The following is a 12,419-nucleotide window of genomic DNA, read 5'->3' as shown; positions in this document are numbered from 1 at the left end:
GGAGGGGACTTCCTCCTCCCGCTCTTACGCCTACACACACACACACACACACACACACACACACACGTCTTGTGTTGGGTTTGGGTCCTGGTAAAGAAAAGGCCAACAGCCGCCACGCGGATCTTGTGCGTCGTTGCTCGAGTTTGGCACAGAGGAACGGGTCGGGGGGAAAAGAAAGGAGAAACGGCAATTGGATTAGCGTGGCTGGCTAGAAGGATGTCAAAATCTAGGCGGGAAGGAGAGTCGGAAACCCAGAAAGCATATATCCTCAACAATGTTGCCCCCGTATCCCCTTTACTAACCCCGCCACTCAAAGGATCATTCAGTCAGTCAGTATCAGGATCAGGATCAATATCCCAAAGTCTTCTGTCGCTCGGCTCCGCTCGACTTGGGAGTCGGCGCCGTTCGCCCTCAAGAACAAAAACTAAACGGAAAACCTCCTCCTCCTCCTCCTCCTCCTCCTCCTCCTCTTCTCCTCCCTCTGACAATCTGCACAGACTTGTTCTCCCACTCCGTCGGCCCCCCGGGGAGGTGGGCGGGGGGGAAGAAGACGCCGGCACAACAACTACACAGCAACCCCCCCCCCCCTCCTCCCCCTCCTCCGCCTCCTCCTCCTCCACGGATGATCAGCAACACGGCTTGGTCTGCCACGTCCAGGTGCCCACGGGGTACGTGGCCGGGTTGAACAGGGCGGCGGTGTAGTTCATGACCTGGGCGACGTTGACCTGGGTGGTGTCCATAGTCATCTTGGCGCCCGGGGTGACGCAGTTCTGCTGGCCCGCGCAGTAGGTGAAGAACTGCGTGGGGTTGTCCGGGTTGCCCTGCCCCCCAACGGACTGGCGCAGCCCCTGGTCGGTGTTCTGGCCCGAGGCGGCGCCGGCGACGAAGAAATACGTGTTCCACACGCCGGGGACGCCCGTGTCGTAGGTCATGACCGCATGGAACACATTGGTGTCCTGCCCGTAGTGGCTGAAGAACCACTCGATCGAGACGCCGTAGCGGCCGGTCGAAATGAGGTCGACCTGGTAGTAGATGCCCTGCTGTGACGCGCCCAGCGTGTGGCCGTACGTCCAGAACGGCGCGAGCGCGTAGCCGGGCAGGGTGCTGGCCGGGAATGAGATAGGCGCGGCGTCGTTGTTCCGCGAGCCCGCACTCCACTGGTTCTGCGTCGCCGCGGTCACGCCCAGGGGCGTGTTTGTGAACCAGAAGTTGGCCGTGACCCACAGCGTCGACTGGACTTGGCCGAAGATCTCCCACCGAATCCCATACTGGGATGAGAGGTCGAGGACGGTGGCGTGCGACGAGTCGGACCAGCTGTTGAAATACGTGTTGGTGCCGCCGGGGTAGTCGCGGGTGGTCTGGGAGTTCGCGGCGAGCGGGCCCACGGGGAATGGAATCGGCCTCGCGAGGTACAGTTGCAGAGGCTGAGGAGTTGTGGTGCTGCCGACCGTCGTGGAGAGCCATCGGCCTGAGTGGATGCCGTTGGTATTGGTCATATTGGTTGTCAGTTGGACGCCGTTGCTCACTCGGCCGAAGAGGGTGCACAGGCCAGAACTGGCTATCCATGAAAATGCATAGCACGGAATGCTTTGCGCGGCGGCGATGTCACATTGGTTCGCGCAGCTGTCATAGGTCGGCTGTGTTGTGGCTCCAAAAGGGTTATTGCCCGGATTGGTGTAATCCGACTGGTACCCATGTCAGCACTAATAGATGAGTAGACGATAGCCGCAGGAATGGAAGACATACTGCACATTCGATGTCGTAATAACGACCCTGGATGGGATTGACCGAGAGTTGCCCACCTGGGAGATAGTTAGCTCCGGACATGCCGCTCAGAAACGCAGACTTCTTCTTCACCTTCGTATGTCGACATGAGGTTGTTGTTGCAGATGGGATCTTGAGGGTAGGCAAGTGGGAAGTTCGTGGAAGTCGCCTGAGAAAGATCCGTCGTCGAAGATGTAGAAACCGTACTGCTTGAATGTGCCACGGTCGTTGTTGTCGCCACTCCTCCCGAAGTACCTACGCTTGATGAAGACGTTGCGGCGATGGTAGACGTTGTTGTCGACGAAGCAGGACACACGAAAGTCGGGTCACTATAATCGGTCATCTGGGGATATCCAGCATAAAGCATCCGTGCGCTATTGTAGGTAACATTGCCCCGAGTAGCACAAGTCAGAGTCGAGTAAGGGAAACAGTTGTTGACTGATCCTTGACTCACGCTTGTGACCATGAATGTCACTCCGAGACAACTGTTGGCCCGAAGTGCATTGGCATACTGGCACTGGTTGATGCAATCTGTCAGGTCGAATGTCAGCAGCGGTTGTGACGTTGAACCCGTAAAGGCCGTAGCACATTCTATCTCGAAGTTCGCACTGTTGCCGAGGAAATTGTAGGAATAGCAAGCGGGAGAATTTCCTGGGCACGCCGATGCTGATCCAGTTGGAGCAGTCCCGCAACTCGAAGGCACATATGATGTTGTAGATGTGCTTCCGGAGGACGACGGAGCAAGCGACGATGAAGGTGTTGACACTGGCGCCTTTGTGGTAGTGGTAGTAGTCGTGGTTGTGAAGATTGGATCGTTGATGGATGGGTATCCAGCATAAATCAGGCGAGCACTGTCGACGTTCGCATTGGACATCGTCCCGGTTATACTGGACAGCAGCAGACAGTTGGGATTGGATCCACTTGACGAACCAAGATAGCCAACGCCCACACATCCATATGGCAGCGCAACATTGTAGTTGGTGCAGTAGCCGATGCAATTCTTGAGCGAAGTGGCCGTCGTGGAGTTGGCGGTCATAACATTTCCCTGCAACCCTGTCGCACACTCGACCTCGTAGCAGTAGCCGTCGCTGTTAACATTTAGTGCTTGGTGGTTGTACGTGGGACAAAGGTTGGTCGTCGTTGGCGTAGCCGAGCAATACGAGGCTGTGGTTGTGGATACAAGAGCGACAGTGGTGCTTGAGCTGCTACTGTGCGAGGAAGCAGCCAGCGAGGTACTCGGGGGCGACGAACTTGGATGTGAAGTGGATTGACTAGTAGTGGCAGGTCCTGAAGAGCCTGGCTGCGACGTGGAGAGTAGGCTAGTGCCAACCGAGGTGGGTGACGAAGTCGGCGACTGTGAAATGGGTGAAGAGCTGGGAGGAATTGAGCTGGTGGAAGAGCTGGCACGACTTGAGCTAGGTGAAGGGCTCGGAGGATTCGAGCTGGAAGACGAGCTGAGAGGATTCACGCGGGAAGAAGTGCTGGGAGAAATTGAGCTAGTAGAAGAGCCGGGAGGACTCGAGCTGGCTGGAGAAGTGAAAGAACTCCCTGGGATGGTCATTGTGCTGGACTGCGGTTGGCTAGTCGAGGGCGTGGTTGGTCCTGACGAGCTCGCAGGGTTAATACTGGGGCTCGTCTGGCTGCTCACCGTTGCTGCCGTTGACATTATAGACGACTGGCTAACAACGGAGCTAGTGGTCGGCAGAGCTTGCTGCGTACTTGAAGTGGATTGAAGGTAAACAGAAGTACTCTGACTGGTTAGTAGAACTGAAGATGAACTGATGGTAGTGTCCATATCATTTGCCGTGGTGGGCGTTGCAGGGATGACGGTCGACGACTCGGTCGTGCTTGTTGTGCTGCTAGAAATTCCAGTGTCGGAAAAGACAATATCGGGAGAATATGGCTCGTTGACAACAATGGCTGTTTGCGCAAATGAGTCGGCTCCTCTATTAACAGTGCCAATATCGTATTTAAGATGGCACGGGTCGGTATCGGCAAGCTGAAGGCTCTTTAGTTCACGCAGGAAGTACAGCACGGTAGGAACTTACAATATCAAAGGCGACCGCAACACAAGGCCCCTGGGATCCTGGGACGTACGAGTTGCACGCATCAATGCACTCGGCGATATCAGAGGCCGCGACCACATCAAGATCAAACCCCGGGAGGTCGGTGTCGCACAAAATCAGATAACCATTATTAACTGTGCCGTCGAACGGCGAGCGGTCATAGCAGTTCGGAGTTCCGGTCGTTGTCGGAGCTGGATATGTAGAAATCGTTGTCGATGAAGTTGCCGGGCTCGAGGAAGATCCAGGTCCTGATGACGCGCTTGTTACATCGGTCGTTGAGAGAGAAGACATTGATGTGCCTGGGGTAGAAGCTGATGATTCCGAGACCGAGAGAGTGGTGGACGTGGAAATAGCACTGCCAGACACTGACGCTGAAGTGGTCGACAGAGACTCCGTCGACGTTGTTATGACCGAGGTGCTGATTTTGCTTGTCTGGGGTAAAGTTGTCATCGAAGAACTCGTCGATGGATGGGACCTCGTTGCAGGAATGACCGCGATTTGTACAACAATACATCCTTGTGGCGGTACGCCGTTGAAAACGACAAGAAGATTCGAGCCGGAGACACAGAAGATAGCCTGTCCACCAACGAATTCGTCGTTCGTCCAGACAAGGACGCCGCTCTGTGTTATGGAGAAGAGCGTAGAAACCCGAGGCACCCTCCTCAGGACCGGTGAGTCTGGCGAAACCGCGAATGGCTGCGAGGGAACGTCTCCAGAGGTTGACACATAATCGCTCCCGCTCATCAGCTGCCCAGCGGTTGAGATAGCAAACACGTCGGCCTGCTGTATATTACTAGTGACTGTTCCATCGGCGTCGAGGTATTCGGGGAAACCACCAAAGGAGAATGTGAGATAAACTGGTTCTCCAGGGGTAATACTAAAGCGCAGGTCAGTCTTGGAGCGCCATAGCCTGGAGGTGAACGTACGTAGGTGTCGTCGAAGCGGCGCTGCTGGTGCTTGAGCTCGTGTATGTCGCAGGACAATAGCTGACCCCGATTGAGATGGTCGTGCCATGACAGGAGACATGTGAGAAAAGGCGCCAGGCAAGGGCAATGCCACTGAGAAGCCTCCAGTTCATCTCGTATGTCTTCCCCTGTTTGGTCGATCGGATACTTTACCTCCAAGCACAAGGACTGGTATCGTGCTGGTGAGAAAAGTATCAAGACCATCGTGAAGAACTTCCAGACGCTCGGTGGTCCGTGTGAGGCCTCCGGCGCGACTGGAATGATCAACACGAGGGAGTCGGAATGTGCCAGAGATAAGCCTCTCGCGTCGGATCATCTCCTTTTCTCTGAAGCAGATCCCGCAGGTTGGAGGCCATCCGAAAAACATTCTGAAGGTGAAACCTGGGGCTAGGAGCTGTGTCCTTCTAGCCCATCAAGGGAGGACCAAGTTGACCACCTGCGGAGAGATATGGGTTCCAGGTCTTGGACGTGGACATCTCTATACGTCCCTGCCCATGAGACCTGTGCCGTGCTGTGCCATTGTCGTATCAGCTTTCCTGTATCGAACTGTGATGAAGGCAGAATGAAAAACTAAAGCGGCAACCCTTAGACCCTGTGTGGGGGGTTTGAGGAAAGTTGTCGCTAATACTTTTGGTGAGATGGTTGACGCCATGAAGTCCACATCCTTCGAAACACTTCTCAACCTCTCCATTTCTTGGGCAGTCTTCTTCGTCTCACGAACTCGTAGTAGTATGAACTGTGAATAACTTTACATGCTGAAGTACTTCGTATTTACCTAAATGCCGGACATCTTGAATCCGATCTGGCTCGGTATAAAATATGATGAGATACCAGGCTGCTGGTCTCAAACAAACACAGATCGCCCCCCCTAGAATCCTGCTAAAGTTCCCGAACAACAATCCAAATCCACAAGACCTGAACTATCCCAACTATCATGGGCCAACAGCGCATAATCCCGACATAGCTCCGGTCATCGAACAGCCCTGATCCCCTTGCAGATACATTCCCATCGACTTTTGAACACATAAAATCCTACCTCAAGAAAAGTCGTCAACCAATAGCCCAGAACTCTCGTTACGTATCTTGTTGCGTGCCAGAAAAACATCACAGTCCCATTCCTCAAAATCCGACCAGCACCCGCACATAACACCGTGCGCGATCATTCCAATATTTCCAACAGAGATCCAAGCTCTTAAAGCTTAGACACGCCAAAGCAACGCTTGAAGAAAGCAAAAAGATCAACGCGTTTGACGTCCTCAGCCGTCACCCAGATCATTCTTCCACCTGATCGCATCATCTTCAGCCGGCTTGTCCTTCCGATCCTCGCGAATTGGAGAAATTGTCATCGTCGAAGCTTGTTCAGACGCTGACATCGGATCAGGAGAGTAGATCCACTTGCCTGCGACCGTTGACGATGGTGAAAGTACGGACGCTGTGCGTGACGCCGACGGGATCACCCTGCTTAAACTCAGTCTCGGGCGGGATTTGCCATTTGAACCTGTTGCGATTGAGGCGCCAGACACAGGATCAACGCCAGTTACAATGCCGGAGCCCTCCAGGACATCTGCCTCGGCGGCGGCGGAGAAGCCGAAGGACACAGGTGAGTCCGCCTGAGGAGTCGCGAGACCCGACATCCGCGAGCTCATCGTCATGGTCCTCCCTGGCGCAGCGGGTGAGTGCAGAATCGGGTGACGAGAAGTCGAGGAGGAAGTTGAGTCTGCGTGTGCAAATACACTGTTTGCCGGTGTATATGTTCCGACCGTAGAACGATGTTTGAGACGAGTGGAGGAGGAAAACCAGGTGCGGAAAGCAGACCAGCGCGTCATGGGGGCTTCCTGGATAGGAGTTATGGGAGAGGGAGAAACTGCAGCGTCCTTCTCGGATTCCCCCAGAATCAGTCGGTGTCCCCTGTTGATGTTTCCCACGCCTTGGATTACACGTCCAGGCGGCCGTCTCACCAATCCACGGATCTCGCCCTCCGCCATGTCCGGTGTCACGGCCCCTGGCCCCACGTCTCTCTTCATAGCCTCGACGAGCGTCCAGCTGGATCTGAAGATGCCGCCTGTCGTGTGCTCTCCGGGGATGCGGTCTTGAGGGCTGTTCAGATAGGTGTACAGCCACAGGGCATAGGTGCCAATTGCCCATAGCGCGAGCAGCAACGAAGTAATGAATAGGAAGAGAAATGAGAATCCCCAATTGTGCCATCTCGAGTACCGACATGTCGCGTTGTCCAGGACATAGGAGAAAGGATAGGTTTGATTGTCGTACAGCCAGAAGGTGAAGTCGGTAAGTTGCGAGACAGAAGATAACGCCCCAGGAGCAGGTGGCGAAGATTCAGAGAAAGTGTTCAGGTATGTTGTCAAGGTGGACAGGGCGACAGGTGAGTAGGAGGTGGTGATGTTGAGCGTTGGAGCGGAAACTGTGTGCTTCTGCCCATTTATGGTAATGTTGCTTTCGGAATGGTTGTTTCCGTTGAGGCCATATAGGCTCACATATTGGACAGTATGCCAGAACGTGGTACAGTTGGCTGGGACGTACTTCCAATCGACTTTGCCGTGACTCGAGTTCCCGCTGCCTGTTCCGTCGTCATTGTCCCGTCGACTGGGACGCGTGTCAGGGAATGAACTTTCGCTATGACTGTAGCCGCCACCATCATCTTGGTTGTCATCATCGTCATCGTCATCGTCATCAAGAAAACCCTGCTGAACACAGGCATCTCCCACCGTAATATATATCGGCCCAGGCTGTCCAATACGTTCTGCATCGTTAATGGCAAACTGAACCACTTGATAATTTGACCACTGAATGGACTCGTTTTCATAATCTGGCATGACCGCGGTGATGTCGCTGCTGTACCCCGACATAGCTGTGATTAGACTGGAGAAGCTGAGGACAAACAGAGAGCTCAACACGATCCAAACAATGATCAACCTCGCGCGCCAGCCCCGGTTCGTCAACAAATCCGCGGCCAAGCGCCCTGTCCTGATCAAGCTTGGAGGCACAAAGGCGAGGGATTCGAATGTGTTGTAAGAGACGGGGGCCTCGCGCATAGCCAAGGCCAGGTACTGAGACGAGACCTTGAAGGTGACGATGGCAAGGAAAGCTTGGCCCCCACGCCCAACGGTTATATCCCACACGATATCGATGAATTTCGCCGTTGAGAAGGCCATCTTTCCCCAAGAGACGGTGATGTAGAAGAATCCAGAAGGATCCCAGAGACTAATGGATGGCTTGTCGTAGGGCGTGAACAGCCCGTTGAAGTTGCAGTGGGTGAAGGCATGTGACTGCCAGTAATCGGCCTCGAAGGCGTACCATTTTGGAATCTTGATGACGAGGGCGAAGAAGATGATCGGGAGAGAGAAAGCCAGAAGTACAATGATATGTTTGAGGACGGAAAGAATCGCTGGATGATGTCGTCGTGAAGGCGCAGTCCCGACGTGATAGTGGTTGTAACTGTCAGCCAGTGTCGCGCTGGTTGAACCGGTGCTTGACCGCTCCTGTGTGCGCACGACATTCGATTGATTCTTTGGAGTGCCCCATCTCCTCAAGTTGCTCCAGGACCTAGGAGCCGTATAGTGCGCACCATGGGAGATTTCTGGGGCACCATCCAAAGGAGATTGCGTGGAAGCGAACATGCTATCGCGTAGACTAGTGTTCGGGTGGTCCGTCAAGGGCCGTCTGTCGAGTGTTCATTCCTAGAAACTCAGTGGTCGGAGAAAGAGGGTGCCGGAGTCGGGTTTATAGCAGACAGAGAGCTTCAGAGTCTGTCCATCGGAGGTTGAACTTGGAAAGCCAAACGGTAAACAAGACTGACGGTAGTTTTTACAGGGCTGACATGCAGAGGCGAGGGCGAGAAAGACGTATCAGATCGGTGGGATGAATCTGGACCCCCGAGCGAAATTATCAATCAGTACCGCACCATGCAGGGTCTTGCAGGGCTTGAATTTCCGGCGTTGAATATGCGGAGGCAGCTCAAAACGTCTATGAGAGGACACGAGAAGAGTCGTCGAAAGGCATCGAGGGCAAGAGGAAAACCGTTCAGTAAGCTCGGGGGGCAGGGAGGGCGGGAAGCCCTCCACCCGAAAAGGCAGTTCGAGAGCAGCTCAAGGATGGGTATATCCTAGGACAGTTAGAAATGTTTGTAACGCAGAAACATCATTTGCTCGCAGAAGAACCTGGCTGCATTGCAATCCGGGCATTGGCCGGTGAGATATTTTTGAATCCTCGCGTCCAAGCCTCGCCCCATTGTCCGCGGACATGGTGCTCGAATGACGAGTCTGGATTGTGGTGATCCAAGTCCGAAGGTTGCAGGACATGCGAGATAAAATGGACTCTCCCCTGATACCGAAGATCGAAGGAAGAGAAGATATAGAGAGCGCAGAGATGCGCAAGAAGTGTGGTGCCAGCACCGAGTGCCTGGTCGCAACATATACCCTGCCATCACCGCAACGCCGAGCGGCATCGGCACTACTTTCAGCCGGCTCTGATGCTATTTTTCCGCCATCATGCACTCACCATTCATGCCAGTGTCTATCGCAGTCAACGACAACCTGTTGGGGATACGAGGATAATGAGACATCAAGCCTGATCGAGCAATTATTGCAGACTCTGTTTCTTATCTGTTGTCTTTTTCCATAAGATCCCGTTATCAGGACAGCTGTGTCACCCATGCCACATCCATGCATGTAGCGTTTACCATGCTGCCCTGATGTGCTTGATTGTCTCCTCTGACTCGCGGCGCCATGTAAGTCATGCTGATGCTGATCCTCGTGTTCATGCCCATATCCCTTTGCACTTACTTCCAGACGCCACGCTATGGGGGTCGTCAAAACATACAATCGCAATCAAAGTAGCCTCACACGGAAGCCAAATGCCCCTTTCCTCAAGTCACGACATCAGAAGTGACGGTTCAGTCCCTGTCTCGCTACTTTTCTTCCTCGTCTTCGGCGGCTTCTTCCAGTTCCCGCTCCAGCTCGCGTGCCAATTCATCATCGGAATCTTCTTCTTCCTCTTCTTCACGTTCTTGCTCCTCTTCCACCTCCCGTTGCTCTCGCCTGATTTGTTCATCGGGTGCCGCGTCTGACTCGAGTTCGCTGTCAATGTTGGCGACCCTCTTGAGAGCGCTCCCCGTACCGTTCCTCTTTGTTGTTGACGATTTGTCCACCTCACCCGTCAACGTATCATTATTCCCGTCTTCTCCTCTTCTTCTCTTGGCTCCGCGCCGTTCCCGCAAGCTCAGGGCTGAGCTGACGGAATCCGTGTCACTCTCGCTCTCAGCGTCGCTACCCATGAACTCCTTCAGCTCGGCCTCGATATCCGCCCACTCGTCTTGATTGATCGTGATTGGGCTGCCATCATCGACCAAGTCCTCGTATGTTGCTGCTGAGGTATTGTCATCTTTAATGGTATCCAACTTCAGCCTCTTCCGTGCGGGCTGATCATCTTCGGTGTCTAAACCGGTAGTCTCCCCTTCGGATGAACTGAGAAGGAGATCATTTGGTACAATACTTGACTTCTCCAGGGTGTCACCAAGCTCGCTTGGCATCTCCTGCTTCTGCCTCCCGACGCCTTCGAGCAGGTACGGTCTTTCGTCCAGTCTGCGCCATCGTTGCATAGACTCGATCAGCCATGAAGTACTGACGACCTTGATACCACGTTTCACAGCTTGTTTGACCTTTGCTGTACCTGGCCGCGCCGCAATGACATGAGTGACGTCTCTGGTGACCTTGTCCGTGATGGAGGCGCCAAAGGTCTTAGCCCAAGTGCTGATATCGGCATTTTGGATGTCGGTGCCCAGTGGTAACACGCCGCTGAACACGATCCTGACCCCCGACAAGACCTTCAGCTTCATGGCCGGCATAACCCTCTTGATGTCAGGCACAAACATGAGTTCCACAGACTGCCCGTCACTCTCGTCCTGAGAAGGCAGAGGCGCCTTACGCTTGCCCGTCAGTTCTGCGACTCGACCGCCCTTGCCTCCCAGCCGCTTTCGGTCGTACTCGGCAAAAAAGGCGCTATGTACAGCAGTCAGAGTTGCCTCGAGGTGAATCAACTCTTCATCGTCATTTTTCAGGATGCTGTGGCGAGCTTTGTGTTTCGCTGAACCCGCAACGTTTGACTCGGTGGAATCCGAGTCGTCACTAGAGTCTGAGTCTGTAGATTGCGACGCCACTACCTCGCCATTGGCAGCTGCTTCAGCTTCATCTTTCTCATCCTGCTGGAGTTGCATCTTGAGTAGCGGTTTGCTCTCGAGTTGTAACGCAATGATTTCTTCTTGGCCTTTCGTCTGCAGTTCTCGTACTGCAGGATCGTCTCCGCCACTCATAGCCATTAGCTGTTCGAGTGCTGAAGTACCATTCTGTATAGTCGATGTCCCGTCCTCAGCAAGGCCGTTAGATTCCTGCTCCGCGCTCTCGCCGTTCTCGCCGTGCTCACCATTCTCTGTGATTTTTTCCGCGGGTTTGCTGGGCTCTACTTGCGGCGTTGTTTGAATTTCCTGTTTTTTGGGCAAGAAACTGGAGTTGATGTCGCCGATACCGACAAAGAAGTCAAAGGGAGTGACACGGATCAAGTTGGCACTCCATTTCCAAACATCCCCCCTGTCATCGATTATGACCACCATTTTGGTATCCACGGGGAACAGTCTCTCCAAGTTCTTGGCGATCATACTGCCACTTTCGTCTCGACTGAGGATGCGATCGCCAAAGTATCTGCGATCCGGGTCAACAATATTGGCGATCTGCTGAGCATATTGGCGCGTTCCCATGGTGTAAATGTGGAGTTCGTAGAGTTGTGATATATGATCCAGGAACTCGGCGAGCCCAGGTCGAAGTTTGATATAATACCAGCAACCTCTCATGCCCGGGCCGTCGTCAATCAATTGAAAAGCACGGACATCTTTCACAGCTTCGTAATTAGGATTGTCTTTGTCTTTCTGCCATTCTGCTATCGTGGGATCTACGGCAGCATGAATGATTGTTTGATCGAGGTCGACCACCAACGAGAGTTTGCGTGAGGAGAGTAGACGACGTTTCGCTTCTTCGTCTATCCGGCTTGCTTCTTCTTTGCTGATGGTGAGGTGGGGTGTATCGTGGGCCATGCGAATAGGAGCGCGATCTGCATCAGTGGTTTCACTTCCTGCCTGCACGCTTGGCCACCGTCAGCACACGCTTTCCAAGTTCAGCGACCGCCAGAGACTCACGTTGTCATATCTTTTCCACAGTTAGTGCACATACCAAGGAACTGCACCGTGTGGGGGCACTCCTCTTCTATTTCACAAACGTCGACACTGCGCACCAGTTAGCAACTGCTCCCATAATGTCTCGTGGTGCACGCACGGATGGGTTAAGACGTCCCCTTCCCACACCCTCCATGCCTTGATTGTCCCTTCGAGGGTACTTGGGAAGTGGGTAACAAACTTCCGGTTCACTTCTTTTTCTTCCTCATCGTACCGGCTGCCTTCTTTTACTTTGGTAGTGTAGGAGTAGAGAAATAGGTCATCGTTGCGGGCGACAAATTCGCCGACCCGCTTCTCGACTTTTGTGACGGTAAGAGGGTAGTGAAGACTTTTGGGTAGTCGTAATAGCATTCCGAGCGCGGTACAGGCGACTGTGACATTGATCGG

At 53.7% G+C, this 12,419-nt stretch overlaps 3 protein-coding genes across 3 annotated transcripts; all 3 read right to left on the bottom strand.

Moving 5' to 3' along the window:
• Nucleotides 1–626: 626 nt before the first annotated feature.
• On the bottom strand, nt 627–4,908 carry AYL99_07794 (hypothetical protein; the record flags this gene model as incomplete). Its single annotated transcript, XM_018839303.1, has 5 exons — nt 627–1,685; nt 1,747–1,802; nt 1,858–3,763; nt 3,813–4,707; nt 4,757–4,908. The coding sequence occupies 5 exons, from the start codon at nt 4,906–4,908 to the stop codon at nt 627–629; spliced, it is 4,068 nt and encodes a 1,355-aa protein (XP_018692071.1).
• A 1,143-nt stretch (nt 4,909–6,051) lies between these two features.
• Nucleotides 6,052–8,430, bottom strand: AYL99_07793 (hypothetical protein; the record flags this gene model as incomplete). The annotated part of the gene is made up of 1 exon (XM_018839302.1): nt 6,052–8,430. One exon carries the CDS (start codon nt 8,428–8,430, stop codon nt 6,052–6,054), a length of 2,379 nt encoding a protein of 792 aa, XP_018692070.1.
• A 1,289-nt stretch (nt 8,431–9,719) lies between these two features.
• AYL99_07792 (hypothetical protein) lies at nt 9,720–12,383 on the bottom strand (the record flags this gene model as incomplete). Its single annotated transcript, XM_018839301.1, has 4 exons — nt 9,720–11,943; nt 11,997–12,006; nt 12,031–12,083; nt 12,133–12,383. The coding sequence occupies 4 exons, from the start codon at nt 12,381–12,383 to the stop codon at nt 9,720–9,722; spliced, it is 2,538 nt and encodes an 845-aa protein (XP_018692069.1).
• Between the last annotated feature and the right edge of the window lie 36 nt (nt 12,384–12,419).

The sequence above is a fragment of the Fonsecaea erecta genome, assembly GCF_001651985.1.
Source record: "Fonsecaea erecta strain CBS 125763 chromosome Unknown Scaff6, whole genome shotgun sequence".
In the NCBI taxonomy this organism is placed as follows: Eukaryota; Fungi; Ascomycota; class Eurotiomycetes; order Chaetothyriales; family Herpotrichiellaceae; genus Fonsecaea; species Fonsecaea erecta.
The sequence above is the reverse complement of the archived record's forward strand: the minus strand, read 5'-3'. Positions and strand labels throughout refer to the sequence as shown.